General features: G+C 41.0%; 1 protein-coding gene and 1 pseudogene across 11 annotated transcripts in view; one reads left to right on the forward strand and one right to left on the reverse strand.

The window, feature by feature from the left end:
- Positions 1–2,405: 2,405 nt before the first annotated feature.
- LOC140512625 (3-hydroxyacyl-CoA dehydrogenase type-2 pseudogene) lies at positions 2,406–6,757 on the reverse strand (annotated as a pseudogene).
- A 319-nt stretch (positions 6,758–7,076) lies between these two features.
- The window catches only part of C6H13orf46 (chromosome 6 C13orf46 homolog), a 48,222-nt gene continuing 34,210 nt past the window's right edge, over positions 7,077–21,088 (forward strand). For 3 of the 11 annotated variants that reach the window (XM_072621871.1, XM_072621875.1, XM_072621867.1), the window contains exons 1-2: positions 7,077–7,400; positions 15,115–15,166. In XM_072621871.1, coding sequence (XP_072477972.1) covers positions 7,217–7,400; positions 15,115–15,166 — 236 coding nt within the window. In that variant the 5' untranslated portion in view covers positions 7,077–7,216. The remainder of the gene's footprint in view (positions 7,401–15,114; positions 15,167–21,088) is intronic. The other 8 variants (XM_072621872.1, XM_072621874.1, XM_072621870.1 and 5 more) reach the window with 6 other exon arrangements.

Consider the following 21,088-nt stretch of genomic DNA (forward strand, 5'->3'; position numbering starts at 1 on the left):
GTGGACATTTGGTAGGGGTTATACAATGATGAGTGGTGCAATGGATAGAGCTCCTGGTTTAGAATCAGGAAGACCTGAGTTCAAATACAGACTCAGACACTTAATAGAAGTATAACCCTGAGCAAGTCACTTAACCCTGTTTTCCTCAGTTTCCTCATCTACAAAATGAGCTGGAGAAGGAAATAACAAATCACTTCAGTATATTTCCCAAGAAAGCCCCAAATGGGGTCATGAAGAGTCACAATTGAACAGCAGTAACAAATACAATGATGAAATTTAAATATGGTGAGGAAGAGAGAAGAGTCCTTTCCAAACACTAATGTCATTAGACATGAAAGCAGCTGCTAAATAACACAAACTAGAGGTCTAGGAAGGGTTTTGTTTTGTTGTGGTGATCTTAAGAGAGGAAGTAAAAGGGAAGGAGAAAGGAACACCTGAGCAATGAAAAGAGAAAGAAGGTGGCAGGACTGTTACTTATAACTGGACTACTGATTCTGGAAAGCAGTTTGGAATTATACCCCCAAAGTCACTGAATTCTGCTTTTCCTTTGAACCAGTAATACAATCTATGCTCCAAGGAGATAAAAGGATGAAAAGGACTCATATATACAAAAATATTCATAGAATCACTTTACTGTTATAGCAAAGAACTGGAAACTAAGGAGGGAGTTGTAACGCCAATGCAATACTCATTGCAGCTGCTACAAATATGCGTATGTATTTCCAGGGTTGAACTGTAAAATATAATAAACTCTGTTCATTCAAAACCAAACCAAAACATTTATATAGAACATCACTGATGAGATACCAGAAGGCAAAACTTAATAAAGTAACAAAAATGTTTCTACACATCACCAAACCAAGGAGCACCAACATCTGAAACATTCTTCCCATCCAGCCTCCCAGCAAGCAAGTGCCCCGAGGCAAGTTCCTCTCTCCCTCTCCGCTCTCCCCAAGCTATATAATATATAAGATTTTCAAACAAAGACTCAGCACTTGATTGGCTTAGCTCTGAGAAGCTTGAAAATCCTACTTGCCTCAGCACTAAATTGGAAAGGTGTGGAAATTCCCATGGCCCAGGGCCTGATTAGCTCTGCACCAGGGCTCTATGTGATTAGCATGGGATGTGTCACAGCTGTGAACTGAGCTGAAGTTCAAAGCAGCAAGACATCTATGATTGAAATACCTGCGTACCTTTAGACTTGGAAACACAGCTCTTGTTCCAAGGGAAAGGGGATGCATGTGGTCACATAGGTCTATTCATGGATGGGGAAGATCTTATATTCCATTAACCCTACAGGAGGTACCTCATCAAAATATGATGAATGAAATGGTTTATTATTGCTCCTTAACCAACAATGAAAGGGAAAGATTCAGAGAAACTTGAGAAGACTTACATGAACTAATGCAGAGTGAAATGAGCTAAACAATAATTTGTCCGATGACTACAATATTGTTAAAAAAAAAAAAAACTAAAGTGAAAGACTTAAGTGTTTTGATCAATGCAAAGACCACTCAAGACTCCAGAGGATGGGTGACAGATAATGAACGAGAAGGGTATGTTGAGGTTTAGAGGTGCTGGGACCCCAAAATAGTGATATGTGGGCCCTGCCTGAGTGAATTTGGTCTAAACCTTCATTCAGCCAAAGAAAAGTAAGGTTTATTAAAGAGCTGCTATATTGACCAAACTCTTAAGGAATCTAAACATTTGTATTGCTAATTCAAGTGGGCCAGATTGAATCTGAGAATTTTCAAGGAGGTAAGATGGATCTTATACACAGAAAGACTTTGGCAAGGATCTAGGATTTGCAAAGTAGTCTGGGGTGATTGAAAGAGGGTTCTCAAAGGAGGATCTTGATGGGAGTGGCCAGTAGACTGGGGTAGCTGGAGAATGGGTTCTAGACAGGATCAAAGGTGGGAAGTAGCCTGGATGATCTGGAAGTAACAGACAACGAAGGCCTGAGCTTGGTTAAGGGTAACAGAATTGGGAGATTGTGCTTCAACAATGAAAGGCCATTTGAGAGGATTTTCGTCTCAGGCTAATGCCAGAGACATAATGAAGTAGAAAAATTCCAGGAGAGTTCAAGGTGGTTCCAGAGCCAGTACTCCTTCAGGTAGAGTGAGACATGTGATTTCAGACATGGTCAATAGTGGATTTGCTTTGTAGAACTATTTGTTACAAGAGACAGTTCTTTTTGTGGAAGGAGTTGAGAGATAGTGCTGCCTTCTCTCCAAAAAAAAAAAAAAAAGAAATAAAATTGTCATTGACATGATTTTTCATGAACAAAAGAGAACAAAAGACTTAGGCAAGACAGTTCTGGAAACTAATGTCAAACTTACTACATAATTTTAAAAACTGTAAGATATATATAGAATATAGAGACTCACAGTTTCAGACATAATTTTCTTTTTTTTTTTTCCAGAGAAATCACCTTTATTTAGACAGCAGAAGTTAAGGCATAAAAGGCAGAGGTTCTGGTGCCCCCACGCCTCTGGCATCAGGGCTGCATATGGATACCTCCATCCAGACAGATCACCTCACCATTGAGCATGGGATTTTCTACCACAGCCTGCACAAGGTGGGCATATTCTGCCGGATCTCCCAGGCAGCTGGGGAAGGGCACTTGACGGGCGAGGAAAGAGCGGACCTTAACAGGGAGTCCCAACAGGAGGGGTGTCTCGAACAGGCCTGGAGCAATTGTGACCACCCGGATCCCCCTGGGAGCCAGGTCCTGGGCTGCAGGCAGAGTCATCCCCACAATGGCTCCCTTGGATGCAGAATATGCAATTTGGCCAACTTGGCCCTCAAAGGCAGCCACACTGGCTGTGTTGATGATAATGCCCCGGTGGCCACCCTCACCTGGCTCATTCTTCCCCATCTCCCCAGCAGCAAGGCAGGTCATGTTGAAGGTACCAATTAGGTTTACCTGGATCACTTTCTGGAAGGCCTCCAGGAAGTGTGCTTGACTGTTTTTGAAGTTGTAAGTCTTGGAGGCCACTGCAACGCCAGCACAATTGACAGCAATGTCCACCTGGCCAAATTTCTCCTTGGCCAAGGTCAGGGCCCCTTGTACATCTGCTTCAGAGGTTACATCGGTGGGGCCGAAGGCACAGGAAGCCCCCAGTTCCTTTGCCAGGGCTTCGCCGGATGACTTCGGTAAGTCCACGATGACAGCCCGGGCCCCTTGCTTGACCAGTCTTCTGACCGTGGCCTGGCCCAGGCCCGACGCCCGCCTGTGACCACTCCAACCATGCCCTGCAGGTTCCGGATGCCTCGTACCGCAGCCATCCTGGAGCTACTGAAGGGTCCACGTTCAGGAACAACGGCCAGGGGGAGGGACCCAATTTTATTTTTTCTCTGTTCTTTATGGAAATGTTCATGTTTGTTGTTTGTCAAGAGTAGAATAACAAAAAAAAAAAATACATTTTAAAAAGAAATATAATCACATTTTTTGGGAGACGTTTGGTTTTTGCCATAGCAAGTGCCTCCTGCCTCTCTTCTTGAAGAAAATATTCACGATAATGTAAATATGAGGTTTGTAGCCTTTGACTTTTTTGATATTCCTCACTCCAGTCATAATTTTTACTTTTTTTTTTTTACTAATCTGAATTATCTTACAATAATTGTTATATGAGAGGTGTTTTTGATTTACTCATTTCTCTACCTTTAGTTGCTGAATTGAGGCTTTATTCCATGGCTAGTCTTCACTCCTTACCGAGTTTTTGGGTCTAGTAGTCACACCTACCTGGTCACGCCATTGGTCCCCTGGGCTTTAGTGCTGATTTTTACTCCCAGAGTTATTAACGTTAATCTATGAGGATTAAAAAGCTGGATCTTCAGGGCCTTTTCTGGAGCTTAAGACGGACAGTGCCAGAAATCTCAGGTCCTGGGTTGTTTGGTCTGAGCATGGCATCACAATAGTAATCAATGCCCATGAGTCTCCCACTTCCCCACTCCAGCTTCCAAGATCTCCTTGGAAGATCCCTGACTCTTTCTGACTGTCATAAGACTTTCTTAAGTGAGTCCTCTGCTTTTACTGCCTCTGGAAACAGTCTTACAGACTATGCATGTCCTGTCTCCAGTCATGCTGGTGCTCACTTTTCTCAAAAGCGTAGCACCAATGTGATACAGCAGTTGCTTTGGATATGCATGAGTGCTTCCAGGGTAAATTCACAAAATATAAACTCTTTTCCTCAAAAATGAAAACAAAATATTTATTCAGATACCAGAAAGTCAATTCCACCATGGTAACAAGAAAGTTTGTACATATTGCCAATAGAGGGAGCACTGCCATCCCCAAGCCTTCCCTCCATCAGGCCTCCCCACAAACAAGCCCCCTTAGGCAAAATCACTCCCTCTCTCACTCAAGCTAGCTGCTCTGCTTTGCCTCCTCTCTCTCCCAGCTCTGCCTCACTCTCAGTTCTGCTTCTTGCTCCAGCCATTTGGCAAACTCCTCCCATCATCAGCTCCATGTGACTCAGGATGTAGGCTGAGCTTCAAAGCTCAAAACAGGTCACATGGACCTATTAAGGGGCAGGGAAGATCTTCAAATCCCCTTACCATTACAGAAGGATATCCTTTCCTATTGTCTTTGAGTTTCTGGTAAGTTTTTTGTGCTATTCTGAATTGGAAGACGTCATGAACTATAGTTTCTCATTGGATTTATTAAACATTATTCAGTCTAATACAAATTTCAGGGCTTTATTTTATTTTTTGTAGGCCTAGGTATGGTAGAGTTGAGTGATCTACCCCTACCTTGACCTTGATGCCTCTATTTTCCTTCCTAAGAACCCTGAACTTTCCTCCTTTTAGATGCAGCAGCTTTTTGTCTTCTCCTATAATGAGAATGTCAAGATTGATACAACCTGTTGTTGTGCTTTTTCATCAATAGACCAGCAGCTCACATTTAGAATACCAGCAATAAATTTGATGTTTATAGATGTGGCTGGACTTGGAGTCCTCCGTAAGTGGAGATTCTGGGAGGATTCTTCCTATCAGAAGGAAAAGCTGGGATATATTTATACTCCTTTGAAATATTTGTGAACTATCAAATATTTGAGGGAGTGAAGGAGTTAATTTGGGTTTCCAAGTAAACCATGTATGGATTTGTGAATAATGACAGACAGCTTAATATGGATAATATGCAAATTATGCATCAGAATACAGAATTTTGACACTAAAACTAGATTGTTTCTAAAACCTTTCTTTTAAAATAAAGTGTAGGATCCAAGTTCCTCACGAATTTCATTAAATTATTGCCCAGCTACCTCTGTAGCTTTGGATTCTAGTACCAGTAGTACTATCTTCTCTCGCCTGTTTCAGAGTAAAGGAATAAAGCTTTTGCCCAAGTTATCCAAAGTAGAGATGGTCAGCAGAACATGTATGTGAAGCCTCCATTCATAACATTCATATTAACACTGTAAGTTCACCTCTTATCTACATATGTAAATATAGGAATTAGCCCCCAGGAGTTATTTTGAATTCCATAGAGTGCAGCGTTATACCTTACCATTATGATGACATCAGCATTCTTCCAGTATGCTATATGACTATGCATTGTGGAATACCATAGTCAAAATTGTACAGTTACACACAAGATTCAGGAAAGGCATATGATGGAAGTGAGGAGGCTGGAATGTGTTACCAACAAAAGCAGCTCAGGACAAGTGGCATTAAGGATGAGACCGTTCAACCAAAGAACAGTTCAAATGCTTCATGGATATCCATGCAATATTAAGTTATCTATAAGACACCCAGCACTTCTGTGATCCCTTTCATAGATTTATATGATGACACAAAAGATGCAGATGGGATGTGAGTTACACCTTTTGGGTCCCCATCAAGGAAATCACAGATCCATGGAAATATAATTATTATAAAGTAGAGAGTTAACTGTAGGTACACTTTCAGGATTATCAAAGTTATGATAACCATCATTCAATTAATTAACAAGAATTCATTAAGTGTTTATTATATGTGCCAGGTACCATGTTGTGCCCTGGGGATACCAAACCAAAAATTAAAGTTTCTGCCTTCAGTATAATAGCCTGTGTTGCCATGGAGATGAGAGATGCTCAGGCAGATGTTATTCCAATTCTGCCAGCCCACGCCAGCCCCTGCTGCAACCATAAAAAGAGCAGGCACTGAAAAAGGCACCACTCCCAAGCATCCAGAACCTTGGAGGTCATGGGATCAGCTACCCAAGGAAAGGAAGCACAAAAAGGGGTAGGGGCTGCCAGGTACCCAGGTTGCCAGCTCACCTAGTTGCAGCTCCTGACAGATGGGCAAAGCTGCCATGACAGTGCAGCAGAGAAAAAAAAGTCCTCACTGGAGTCACATCTTACTGCCTGGAGAGCTGCATCTAAGGGAGTACACCAGAAGCTGTGTCCTCTTTTAAAAGGTCATCAGCTCTTTCAGCTCAGCAGCCAATAAGGGGGCATTTTAGCATTTCAAATTATAAGACCTTTAACTCGGACAGCCCCAGAGCTCCCGTGTAAATGAACTGGAACCAGGCAGGAAATATCTGCACATATTGTGATGGAGAGCTTGGATAAGTTCATTCACTCGCTTAAGTAAATATATACACACACGTGGTAAATTTAAAGCAATAGAAGCACTAACAGCTAGGAAGCTTAGACAAGCCTCATGCAGGACATATCCCCTGAGCTAAGTTTTGAATGAAGATAAGGATTCTAAAAAACATCACATCTCTAGACCCCAAAGGCTACTGAGTCCAACTGCCTCATTCAACAGCCAAAGAACCTTGACTTACCAAATTGCATAAGCATTGAGCTGCCAGAAGCAGGATCTGAATTCAGGACTTCTGACTCCAAAGCTTCGGCTCTTTCCACTGAACCACACTGTCAGTTGTCAACTTATCAGAAATGGACAGAAGAGGAATGGGAGATGACAATCATGGATACATCTTCAAGCCAGATCATTTATTCACCTTCTGGATAATCCAGTGTTGGCTGGATTATAGCTTAAGGCCAGAGTTACTTTTGACTTCAGTTTCTGTTTGAAGTGATGTCATAGGGGACACATAGCAACGAGTGGACCTCCCACCCTAACAGTAACTTCCCTAGGGAGGGGACCCAGAGGAGAGGTTTCTAAACCATGCTTCCAGTCTGAGGTTCATTTTTTTTTCAGAGTCAACATCCCTCTTTGACTTTTTTCTTTCCCATGATTTAACAAGAGAGAGAAAAAGAAACAAATCATGGAGAAGGAGACAGGACACAGGCGACACCGGCTTGTCCCAGGGGTTCCTCCCACTGCCACGGCCCCTGGTCTTCACAAAGTGGCCACTGAAGCATCTGAACTTCAGAGGAGCAAGAGCGTTGGAGGATTTTCCCCTGCGGGAGAACCTGTGGCTCCCCTTGAGAAGCTGCTGCAGGAATTTGGTGAGAGAGGGCCCTGGGGCCCGAGACTTGTTTCAGGGAGAAGACTTTGGGGCCCTGATGCTCTAGGGGTAAATGTTGCAAAGAAAGTCCGACAACTGCTGTGTTTGAGGCCCTGTGTTACAGTTGCTAGTTGAGGAAAGGGGAAGAAAACATGCAAATGGCAAACAGATACTTTGGTGGGGTGGAAGTAGGCCTCATGTGGGGAAGCATCAGAGGATCTCCTTTTTAGGAGGGTACCTTAGAGGTAGATCATTAAATCCACCCTGATGATGTTAAAGATGAGGAAAGTAAAACCCCATTGCACTTAGCTGAAGTTAAGTGACTTGCCCAAGGTCATACTAAGCCTGTTTTTGACTGGACCATACTATTAACACCTGTTATTCTGAAAGAACCCAGAAGATAAAAAGGGTAGCATTTAAGCAAAGATGCTTGACTGTCCCCATAGTCCCACAGGTGTCTTTGACTTGTAAGCAACAAATTGGGAGCTTAGCCACTGGAGGTGGGACCATCACCTCGGCTTCTCCAAAGATTTGAGCAATGCATGATTTTTCCACTTGGTTCTGGCCTGTAATCACACTTGAAACAAGTACAGTTTTTAGACTTTAAAATGGACAGATGTGTACTTTCAAGACCGTAGGTTTGTACTATCCACTGGAAACCTTTTCAAAGGAACTGGAATGACATCATTTTTTATGCAAGGAAGTATTTGTACACAAATCCCTAAATATATATGTTTATTTACATATATGTGTATAATTTGTATTTAATATCTTAAACTATCTAGGAAATAGAGAAAACATGTATATATGCACATCTAACATTTAAAACTATCTGGGATATATGTGCAGCATATGCATATTATGCGTATGTGTATATGTACATGTGTCTATAGGTGTGTATTTACATATATGCACTGTATCTGGGATGTTAGTGAATTTTGAGGCTTTCCCACCTTTTTCCTTCCATCTAAGAGTTTCAGAGCATTTTCCTCAAATTTGAAGGCCTATAAACTTGCAGAGAAAGAGAGATGTAGAGATTCCTAACTGAGTGACTTGTCTGCCAGAGTTGCCTTGTGAACTAATGATATTTAGGTCCAGAATCCCTTCTTTCACCTGGCCAGAATCCCTAATTAAATTTGGGAGATTGAATTGCTGGGACAATCCCACAAGTGATTTTTAATAAGGAGTTTAAAATAAAATTGGGGCAAGTGGGAGCTATAGCTTGTATCTTTCAAACTGGGAACAAGATTGAGAGAGGAAAATTTAACTTTTTAATCTGTGTTTAAAAATGTAACTTAGACAAATTTCATCAACTCTAGTACTGCATAAAAAAGAAGTACATATGAGTTAGGAGATGTTAAGTTAGAACAATAGTTCTTATTAACATCAGTATTTATCTTAATTAGGATCATAGATTTGGAGCCTGAAAGAATCTCAGAAGCAATCTGGACTAATTCTTTGATTTTACAGGAAAGAAAACTGAGGCCCAGAGTGGTAAAGAGGCTTTCCACAGATAGAAACATCAGAGGCAGAATCTGAACTCAGGTCCTGTGAATCCAGAGCCAGTAATCTTTCCACTGCCCACATTCTTAGAGTAAATTAAGTGGTACCATAGATAGAGCACTGGGCTTGGCATCAGGAAGATCTAAATTCAGATCCAGTCTCAGATACTTAACTGGCTGTAACAAATCACTTGGCATTTGTCTACTTCAGTTTCCTGATCTCTAAAATGGGGACAATAATAGCACCTACCTCCCAGGATTGTTGTGGGGATCAAATGAAATAGTGATTGTAAAAAGCCTCTCCCACAGTGCCTGGCCATAGTAGGCACATGATAAATGCTAATATTTCCTACCTTTCTAGTTACAGTTAGACTTTCCACCAATACTACAATCATGGTTTCTCCAGTTTTTTCAAGAGACTTTATGAAAATTCTACGAACAGTAAATTTGCTTTAATTCACTCTCACTTTTAAAAATATACCACACATAGGACACTTCACCCTCTACAGAATCAACATCATGGCTGGCTCAAAAGGAGATTGAAGCGCAAAAGTATAAAAAGACTATCCACAAAATATGTGATCAGAAAAGAAAGTGGGATGATCACAAAATGAGACTGAGAGGGGAGGGTGGGAGGGACAGCTGCAGAGAGACCCACAAAATGCTGAAACACAGAGAGAACATCCTCTATTGCTTTGGGTCAATCTGAGGCTTAGAGGGGTTATGATCTGAATTTTGGGTGGAATGCCCACATTAATGAGCTCAGACACCCACTGACTTGCAAGTGTGCCTTGAAAGGAAGGGCAGAGCTGGAAATATCATTAAGAGCAAGCAACAGTAGGGAATCATGGCTCTTGAAAAGGTTAAGGATCACTGGAGTGTGTAGGGAGCAAGTCTGAATAATCTCCCTCACCTTGTTCTCTAAGATACACTTGGACATTGACTGTATAACAAAAGATCTAATCAAAACAGCCTAAGAAGTGCTGAATGGCATTATTAAGACATCTCTAGAAAGTAAATGCTTCAAAATCATTGAACTGGGTCTTCCTCCCAAGAGCAAAACTGTATTTAGTAGCATCTTATCAACAGGATTAAGCCCAGTATCTTGTCTCTAAGGGAGATGATCAGATGATCTGGGTCAACATCATTGCTCTAATATGTTTGGCCTCAGAAAGCAGAGGTAGGAGCTGTGTGTAGAAACTGCAGAGGAAGAATTTGAGTTAATACAACATTTAGAGCTGTCCCAACGTGGAAGCAGTCTGGCTTAGTTAGTAGTGAGTTCCCTGGAACAGGAGGCATTCAAGCAGAGGCTGCAAGGGCTAAGGATTTTATAGAAAGGATGCCTGGACCAGATGAAGAGACCACTGGGTTCGAATCTCACCACTATCACCCATTTCCTATGTGATCTTGGGCAAATCCTTTCATTCCCCTTTGGCCTCAGTTTTCCTCATCTGTAAAACAGGAGGGTTGGATAGAGCCTTCCAGCTCTGAGTCTTATGATCTCTTTAACTTCAATACCTCTGAATGAAAACTATATTTACATGTAATTAGGAAAAAATAAAATATTATTAAGTTTAAAAAAAAGATACCACTGAAGAAGGCTTCTTGGTTTAGTCTTTTCTAAAAACAAAGACATTGTTGGTCTCCTTGTCTGAGAAAGAAGATTCAGGGTCCTCTCTGCTGCTTCTGACTCTGGTCGTGATGGGGCATAGCGGAATAAAAATAAAAGCAGCATTTCTTAATTCGTAGGGAAGCATGTTGGAAGATGAGGTATTTCCGTGAAGGTTCTCCATTTTTACGATTCCTTTTGTCATTGGCTTGGCAGAGTCTACCCCTCGTGACTCTTTGGTGCCCCTTTTGTAGCCTGGGCCATAGATAATTTTTAAATTAATTAATTTCCATAGATAATTTTTAAAGAGTGCTCAAGAGAAGACTTGAATTAGAAGCAGAGGACCTGTATTTAATCCCAATTCTGACAAATATTAGCTGGGTGACTGGATAAGTCATTCAATCTCTCTAGGCCTCAGTTGCCTCATCTGCAAAATGAGAGGGGCAGATGAGATCTCTAAGGTCCTTTCCAGTTTTAGATCTATGATCCTGTGTTCTGAGGAAGGTATGCACCTCTTAGCAAATGCCATTTTCACTAGGGGTTTTGCTTTACTGAAAAGAGTTCCTTGTCTGCACAGATGGCTCAAAGGAACTCATCTGGCTTCCACAAATTTCATTAAATTAAAAAAAGAATCTTGTAGAGCAGATGCCCATAGAAATTCCTGTCTTTGCTAACAGGCTTTTTATTCATCCAAAAACATTGTTTTGATTTGCTATGTCTTTTTATCCTGGGATCAGGGTGAAGGAACAATGATGCAGCAGTTAGCAGAGGTAATCCTGGAGGATAAAAGATATAAATGACTTATTTATGTGTCCTATGCTCTCCCAACCCAGGAGAATATAAATACCTTGAGGGTTCATTTTTCAGTTGTATGTGCAGAGCTGAGAACAGTGCCCTACGTGTAGCAGGCACTTAACAATCTGTTCATGCTTACATATATGCATGAATTAATGAATAAATAAAATGAGAGGGTAGAACCACATAGGGATGGAGGACTCACATGCAGCAACAGAAGAAGGCATTGATACAGGAAAAGATGTAACTAAGATTTTTTGCACCTGCTGCAAACTTGGCCAGGAACAAGTAGTATATATGGCACCACCATTGAAGGAATAACTGGGGAAGATAGTGGAAAGGGAGAATTTGGAGAGGACAGATTCTAGGACACTAAAATGCTGTGGCTGGTGAGGCTTTTGCCCAAAAGAAGCAGGCCCCCTTGTAGTTTCTATTTTGATTCATTATTCTTTCTTTTTTGAGGAAATTGGAATTAAGTGACTTGCTCAGGCTCATACAACTAGAGGCTAGTGTTTGATCTGGATTTGAACTCAGGTCCTTCTGACCTCAAGACAGGTGCTCTATCCACTGTGCCACCTAGGTTCCCCTTGATTCATCATTCTTGGAAACTTGGTTGTTTTTTCACACTTGGGAGGGAAGGGAACACACTTTTATTATCATTATGGTAAATCATAATCACTGGAATTTACATAGTACCTATTATGTGACAGGCACTGTGCTAAGAAGTTGACAAATATTACCTTAGTGGATACAACCACCCTGGGATTTTCCTCTTTATTTCGTACTTGAGGAAATTGAGGCAGCCAGAGATAAAGCAACTTGCCCAGGCTCACGCAGAAAGTAGCCGAATTTGACCTCAGGTCTTCCTGACTCAAGGTCCAGTGTTCTATTTAAGGTGCTACGTAGCTACCTCTTGGCATCCAAGAAGAAGTAGAAGAAACCATTTAATAGTAATCCTTGCAATAGACAAATAGATGTTTTGGGGGAGAGGTGTGAACACAGGCTTTCCTTCTCCTCTCCCAAAAAAAACCCCTCCAAAATATCCTGTTAGAATTTGATATGCATTGTAGGAACCATCTAGTCCAACTCCATTTTATAGAAGAAGATACTGAAACTCTACAGAGGGGACATGATTTGCCCAAAATGATAGATGATGGCTCCTTCAATTTATGGAATTTGAGGCTTAGGTGATACATGGTGGTCACAGCTCATAAGGTCAGACTTTTAGGTCTGGAAGGGACCTAAGAGACCACCTTAATAAGAAGCTAAGCTGAATAAGAAATGAGGAAGAGAATAGCCTCTTTATCTAGTCCCCCCCAAAAAATCAATCTAGGAGGGGAAGACCCTCGGGATTTCTGGAAGTCTCCCACTGCATCCTGGGTCTTCTCCAGTTGTCCAGATCTATATCTCGCTACTGGACCCAGATGACTCCAGAGGAGAAAGTGAGGTTGGTGACTTTGCACAGCCTTCCCTCACTTAAATCCAATTCACTTGCCAGTCATGGCATCATTTCCTTGATGTCATGGTCTTCTCTGAGAACGGACAAAACCACAAAAAACAAGAGACTTCCTTGTTCCCACCCCCTCATTTTTTAGAGAAAATAACTACTCAAATTCATATCAAAGCAGAGATCAGAGTCTAGATTCCTGGTTCACAGCTTTTCCCTTCAGTTTGACCAAATTTATGGGTCAGCTCTTTTCAGAGCAGTCACTCTTGGTCTCATTACTTAATGTTTACATCGCATTTTCCGATGAGGAAACAGAGACTGAGAGAAGTCAAATAATTTCCCAAGGATCCCACAACAATTAAGTAGATGGTGCAGAATTTGAACTCTGGTCTTCCTGGACATAAATCCAGGGCTCTGGTCATTATGCCACCTAACTGCCTGGACAAGTAGCTGAGCAGGGGTTTGGGGAGTTCTCAGTCTTCTTGGTATATCCTAACTCCAAGCTCTCATTTCCCCTAATGGAAAGCCACAAAGGGAGAAATCTCCAGGGAAAGAAAAGGTCTTGTAACTTGTTACAAGGGATGGAGCAGAGAGGAAGGAATGTTCTTTCAGTAGGGGCTAAGGTACAACTTGAGGAGCCTGACTTTCCTCTTCCAAAATATCCCCCATTTTAACTATAAAGGAGGGAGGCTGCCTCCCAGCCCAGGGCAGGCACCCAAATGGCCCAGAAATTGTACTGCCCCCTTTCCAAGAAGAATGTACTGCTAAGGCAGCCCCTGAAGGACCACTCTACTGACAGGGGCCAGGGCCAGGATTTCTTCTCTACTCCCAGGTTAAGCCAGAGCTCAGGTCTATTACCTAGCCCTGGCATGCTGCTTTTCTCCCCACATCACACAAGAATTGCTGTAACTACACCCCCCCACTCCCAACATACATATATACCCTAAGATGAAGTGGAGCTAGGATCAAGCCTATTCTCACCTCCCCAATAATCAATCTCCCACCTGCCATCTTCCTTAGAGTAATCAGAGGCCCTGGATTCAAATTCTAGCTTTGCTACATTCTGGATTTCTGGATGTCTATATCTAAGATAAATCTATATCTATATCTATATCCCCTCATCTTATCTAAGTTTACTCTTCTGTAAAATGAAGCTGAAACCTAAATACTTTGTTCACATAATGAGAAGACATGACTCATTGGGAAAGATCCTGATATTGGGAAAGACTGAAAGCAAAAGGAAAAGGAGATGGCAGAGAATGAGAGGGATAGATAGTGTCATGGAAACCATGAATATGAACTTGGACAGATTTCAAGAGATAGTGAAGGATAAAAGGGTTCATGGGGTCACAAAGAATCAGGTGTGACTGAACGACAACAAAAATGACAGGAATGAGACTAAATGTTCTCTAAGGTCATTTACGGTTGCGAATCTATAATGCCATGTATTAAGTGTGTGTAACTTTACAGAATTTATGCTGAATGTGGTGTAGGGTTGGGCATGCAAGACTCTGCAGGTGGAGGGTAACATAAGCTAACAAAATAATAACCATGCTTGAAGGTTGGCTATTGAAAGCACTGAAATACTGTAAGAAATGAGTAATAAAATGAAGCATTGTTGTAAGATTTAAAGAGGTAGGGAAAGAAGGGGAGCTCTTCAAATTCAAATGATTTACTTCTTTAGTAATTAGTAAAGAATGATTATTTAGAACCAGCAACATACCTAGGCGTCCAGGGTACCAAGAACTACCACTCCTCATTAAGATTCTGTAGGTTCTAATCAGGGGTGCTGTGAGGCTCCAGTGAGATAATAGATGTAAAGCACTTTGTGAACCATAAGGCATTATGTAAATCTCAGTTATTATTGTCATTATGAATTATCCTTCAGTCACCAGGCCTCAGTCTGGAGATGACTTCATTCTCTGAACATTCTACCATACTCCTGCTGAGCCTAAGCAATGTTTTTACAGCAGTACAAGTGTGTGAAGTTAAATTAGCCACGGGGTAGGCAGGTGTGGGTTGGAGGGGGAGTCAGCTAAGGCAGGCGCACGCTTTTAAGTTTAATATGCATCATTTAAGCTTTCTGAAGTCTGGACAATGAACTAACAATCCATCAGGCCCTGATTTTATAGCCTATTTGTGAGGTGGAAAATTTAAAGATTGGCTTTGCAGGTCAGTTAGAGTTGATTCCAGCCCACCCCTCATTTTAAGCCTCTGCTGAACAGGAGCAAACATCTAGGGTAGTAAAAACTGAGATTGTCTGCAGGATCTGACTCCAGGCTTTATGTTCTTCTAGTTCCATTGAATATTTGTATTTAGTAGAATCAAGAACGCTACTGACAGGCAATATTTTTCTTTTAAGAAGGTGAAGATTTGGAAAAAGAGTCAAAAGGTGAAGCTGAGGATGTAGGCTGGTAAGTGAACAATTCATTTTCTATCAATTTAACTAAAGGGATGAGAGAAATGATTATTTCTCCCTTGTATTTAATAACTAATTATTGTATTGGGACCAAGGTTTTTCCCCTTTTCTACTTCCTCAGAAATCGACCAGTGTGGAAAACCTTTCTCAAACCTGTAGCCAGGCCAATATCTAATCTAAGTCTGCACTAATGGGAGGATTCCTGCTCGTTGTGTTTACTCAGACAGGTCTTGGAAACCTTGATTCTCCTTTCTATCAGACAGGCGATTTGGACATTGATAAGCCTCTTCGATGAAGATTTGGGTGATCCAAGTCTGGTACCCCAAGGTTGTAATATAGTCCAGCCTCTCATTGTAATATTTGTTTTCTCATTAATTGTTAACCAATCCAAGTTGATTGCCACCCTCAGGAATACCTACTCTTTTAAGAGTATATAAACTGTGAATCCACCACCATCATGGGTCTTTGGTCTAAGAGACAGCAAAATCACCATCTTTTTATTAATAAACATCCTGGCATTATTAATAAAATGATTCAATTACCCAAAAATTATGTCTTGAACTTTTTAAGTGTCACAGGGAAATACTGGATTATAAGCTTGCAGAGGACAGGGACCACATCTTAATATACGGCTTACACTCAATACATCTGTGTTGTTGAAAGAGGAGTATTCATTCATTGACTGATCCCTTATAGACTGTCTGCTGTGTGTAGAGGATGGAAGTCCTTTCCCATATGGTGCTCAGAGTCTAGGGAAAGAGGCACCATTTTACATAGGTTAGACAGTTCTGAAACAAAAATACCATAGAAGGTCTCAGGAGAAATATCCAATCAGAAGAAGCCAGGAAATTTTCACAGAAGAGACGAGGTGGGCAATTAAGTTCTGTTTTCATAGCCAAGTAGTTTTAGAGCTAGAAGTGACCTTAAAGATCACTTAGTCCAAGCTCCTCATTTTATAGAAAAGGAGACTGAGATGCAAAGATGGGGAGTGGTTAGCTGAAGATCATACAAGTAATATAAGTGGCAAAGCTAGAATTCAACTTGGATCCCCCTAGGTCAAATCCAGTAGTCCTCCTCCTTTATCATGCTACTTCTCTGAAAGGATGGGTAAGAATTTGTGGGTCAAAGAAGGAAATAGAGGGAATTTTCTGGTAATTGAAGTTGGCGCAGTGGGACATGTGGGCAGAAATAGTTGGACTCAGGTAAGTATGTCAAGATCTAGATCTGCGACCCTAAAGAACCATATATTTTATTCAAATGGGAGACCATTTGAGTAATTTGAAGACCATATTTGTTTAAGAATGGTATGAGAACAACTACTACGGTGATAAGATTTTGTATAAAGAAATTGTTATGGAAGTTAGTTTTATCCTAGATTTTCCTCTTTTCTCTATGCCCACTGTCCCTGTTCTATAATAAATAACCAGCAAATAATTTCATTTACACAATCTGGGTAATAGTGAAAAGGCTTTAGAATTTTAGGTCTGGATCATTTGCCTCTCAGACTGTTCCATGTGGCAAACATTTGGACATATTTTTTTTTAAAATTATTTTAGACTCAAACGCCAGAACACAAATACAGAATAGGAAAAAAGAACCAAAAACGTCATAAACTTAAATATTGGAACTTAAGTACCAAGTTAAAAAGATAAAAAAAAAACATGCCGTGTGTATCAGAACATAAGAGAGAATTCAAATTATGTAATAATAAATTTTCATTCACGAAAGCCTGCATGATAAATAATACTTGTGCTGAAAATTGTCCATCTTTTCTTTGCTTCCTTGTGAGTTCTTTTGTTGTCTGCTGTACACTTTTTCACTTTGTTCTTTTTCCCCTCCTTCTGCCCCCAGAAGGCTACAATAAAGTTTGGATATGTTTCTCTATGGATATATAGATATATAGATATATATATGTATACACATATAGACATGTACTTTCCCAAACATATTCCACTCTTGATCTTTATTTTTTATGTTCATGCATTATCTTTTATTTAAAAACATTTTTTAAAATGTTATTGGTATCTTGTCTTCTAAGATTATCTTCATTTCCAAATACATCCCTCTGCCTGCCCCTACCTAAAGAGCCATCCTTTATAACAAAGCATAAAAAAGAAAGATTTAAAAAAAGGCAGAACCAAGCAACACATCAATTGAGTCTGGGAACATATGCAATCCAAACTCCCTGCCTGTAGTCCCATCCTTGCCCCTTCCCCCTCCCCCACCCCCATATCTGCAAAAAGAAAGGGAGATGCATGTTCTCATCTCTCCCTCCTGCCAAGCTTGTTCATTATTGCTTCATTTGGGCTCTTGGTGTTTTCACAGTTCTTCCTATTTACATTTTGTAGTCATTGCAGTATCTTATCTTCCTGGCTCTTTTTACTCTACTTCGCATCAGCTCATGCAAGTCTTCCTTGGCTCCTCTAGGACATATTCTTTCACCTGAAAAAGAGGTCATCATCTTAAGGAATAAAACTTTTACTTTGACTCTTCCATTGTCCTTATTTATAGAGAGACAAGATTGTTGTGAATAAATAACAGGATGTCAGGAGAAGGGAGAGCCTAGGCAAGGAAGGAGCCACTAAGGGACTTCTTTCATTCTTGATTGTGAGCAAAACACAAGCAAGATACATTAATTACTTCATTATAGGGAATAAATTAAAGCAGAATAAAGTCTATTTCCCAGGACTCATTTAGGGGATATTTTTGGGAAAAACCATGATGTCATTGGTCTACTGAGCTAGACCTGGTGAGAACATCTCCCATCAATGATATTTGCTGTCTTAGAGAGTTGCTTGGGGACACTGAGCGACTAAATGACTTGCTAGGGTTACATAGCTACAAAATGTTAGAAATGGGTATTAAACCCCAAGTCTCCCTGACTTTGAGGCTCACTGCTTACACACACACACACACACACACACACACACACACACACACGTACGTGTATATATATATATACATCTACATACATGTATGCACACACACATACATATATAATACACAATTGTGTGTGTGTGATATTTATACATATGTATATGTGTATGTGTGCATGTGTGTGTATAGTGTCATTGTTAATCCCAGGAGTTTGGAAGTGAATTAATTGATCTTTGCCATTTTCCTCCTCAAAATCATCTACTTTAGCACACTCAGAATTTTCTAGATTCTATTTTCCAGCTCTAATGAGCACTCATTTACTAGGCAGGGTAAACAAAGAATGGAAAATCCTCACTTGTTCATGAGGGTTTCATTAGACTAGAGATCAAAGAAGTCCTAAGAATCAGCCTTCAGAAGGGGACTCCAGAGATAGAACTAGGAATTTCTGTTAGGCTCAATGAGAGTTCTGTGAGTGTTGCTCTCCACTTTCAACACAACTGAAGGAATTCTCTGTCTTCCTCCTGCCAAGACCAATCCCCCTCAACTGCCAAAATTCTAGTTCAATAATGTGCAGACATGGAAGAGGATCAGGGTGAAAATAAGCATACCAAACCTGCCTCCTGGGGCTTGAGGATGGGCAGAATTTCAAGGTTAAGGCTGAGAAGATTCTGGATACCTGTGACAGTCCCTTTCAGTCAATTACTCCCATGGTTTGTTGTTTTGCTGTTCAGTCCAACTTTGTGACCCCATTTAGGGTTTTCTTGGCAAAGATACTGGGGATTTCTTAACAAAGGTACTGGAGTGGTTTGCCATTTCCTTCTCCAGCTCATTTTACAGATGAGGAAACTGAGGCAAACAGGGTGAAGTGACTTGCCCAGGGTCATACAGCAAGCAAAATGTTTGAGGTCACATTTGAACTCAGATTTTCCTGTCTTTGTGTCCCAGGTACTCTATCCACTGTACCACCTAGCTATCCACTTTCATTACACCTAGCTGTTTAAACCACTTTAAAGCCAACCTTGGTCCAGGGGCCAGTCACAGGGTGATAACAATATCCCATTTAAGGGCACAAAGCAGCAGTGCTTGAATGAATACAGACCACAACCTAACCAGGTATGAAGTTTGATAACAAAAAGAAAACTCCTGTTTTTAATGTGGAAAGAGGAGGAGTGCTTCAATTGTCCTGCCTTACTCTTTGAGCTACCAGCCTCCTTTCTACCCCATTTAGAGACCAGACCCTCACAGTCAAAATAATAGCTAAGATCTAGCATGGTGTTAGTGGTTAAAGAACAGGCTTCCAAGTCATGAAGACCTGGATTTAAGTCGTATCCCTGATATGTGCTTCCCTAGGCAAGCTAATTAACTTCTCAGTGCCTTCAAGAAAACCTTCCAAGACTACACAGTATGGAGGAACTCCCTTCGCTGATGAAATCACAGGATTAATATTTTTTTTGAGACAATTGGGGTTAAGTGACATGCTTAGGGTCACACAACTAGTAAATGTCTGAGACTAGATTTGAACTCAGGTGCTCCTGAACTCCAGGGGCAGTGCTTCTATCCACTGTACCACTAGTATTCTTTTTTAAGGTTCATCTTTGTATAGGACTTTAAAGCCTACAAAACAGTTTATATGTATTATTTCACTGAATCCTCACAATAGTCAATAACCATTTATAAAGTGCTTATTGTATGCTAAGCTAAAAAAATGCAAAGAAAGGCAAAAATCCGTCCCTATTCTCAAGGGGCTCACATTCTAATGGAGGAGACAGCATATACAGAGTAGATAGAAGGTAATTTTCAAAGGAAGGTACTAGGGGTGAAGACATTTAGGTGGCACAGTGGATAGAGTGCTAGATCTAGGGTCAGGAAGACATTTTATTGAGTTCAAATCTGTCCTCAGACACTTACTTGCTGTGTGACCCTTGGCAAGTCACCTTGCCCTGTTTGCCTCAGTTTCCTCATCTGTAAAATGAGTTGAAAAAGAAAATGGCAAACTATTCTAGTATCTTTGCTAAGAAAACCGCAAATGGGATCACAAAGAGTTAGATGTGATTGAAAAATGACTCAACAGAGTAAGTGAAGAGAAATAAAGTGGAAGAAGGTTGGAAAGGTAGAAAGGAGTCAGGTCTTGAAGTACTTTAAATGCCAAACAGATTTTATAAATTACCTGGAGGTAATAGGGATCCATTAAAGTTTATTGAGTGGGGGTGGGGAGAAGGAAAGTGACATGATCAAACCTGCATCTTATGATAATCACTTTGGTAATTTGGATAAGGGAGATATTTGAAGCAGAGAGACAATTAGAAGGCTATGTCAATAGCCATGTAGGTGGCAAGATGAGTGGGAAAGAGAGGACTTATACAAAAAAATGTTGTGAAGATAGAAGCAGACTTGTCAATGGATTGGATATGTGGAGTGAGTGTGAAAAGAGGATGACACTGAAGGTTACTTGGAGGATGGCGTTGCCCTCCACAGTAATGGGGAAAGGTGGAGAAGGAAGCAAGACAGCTGAACTCCAGCCTCCAGATAGATCCAGAGGAAATCCTGAGAGAGAAATCCAGACGAGGTCATAGTAATTCCTTGCCCTACCTGGATGGGCACAGGAGATAAAGAGGTCTGCGGACACTGGGAATAGATTTGCAGAATGAGTTCTTGGCATCTGGAGCACTCCAGTGTCCAAGGAGAGGCTTTGCATACCATTACAAAAAGGGGGTCCCAAACACAAGACAGAGCACTGCAATGAGAATTGGTGCTAACTGGCAGCTTAGTCACCGACTCCCCAATTCTAGATTGCAGATTCAGAGCAGAGTGAGAATGACACAGTAATACACCTAGCCCTTGTATTGCCTTCCCCAGGTAGCTAGGCCCTGGGCTTATGGAAGAAAGGAGGAAATTCAGAAGCCAGAACAACAAAAGCCGCCCCCCGCCCCAGAGCAAGATGTCACTTTTAGCATCTAGCCCAGCCTACAGAGAAATAACCACAGCAGGAAACCAAAATGAAAGGGGAGTCTACAATTCCACCACTTTGAAGTAGCAGAGT

Source organism: Notamacropus eugenii, chromosome 6 (assembly GCF_028372415.1).
Source record: "Notamacropus eugenii isolate mMacEug1 chromosome 6, mMacEug1.pri_v2, whole genome shotgun sequence".
Taxonomy (NCBI): Eukaryota; Metazoa; Chordata; class Mammalia; order Diprotodontia; family Macropodidae; genus Notamacropus; species Notamacropus eugenii.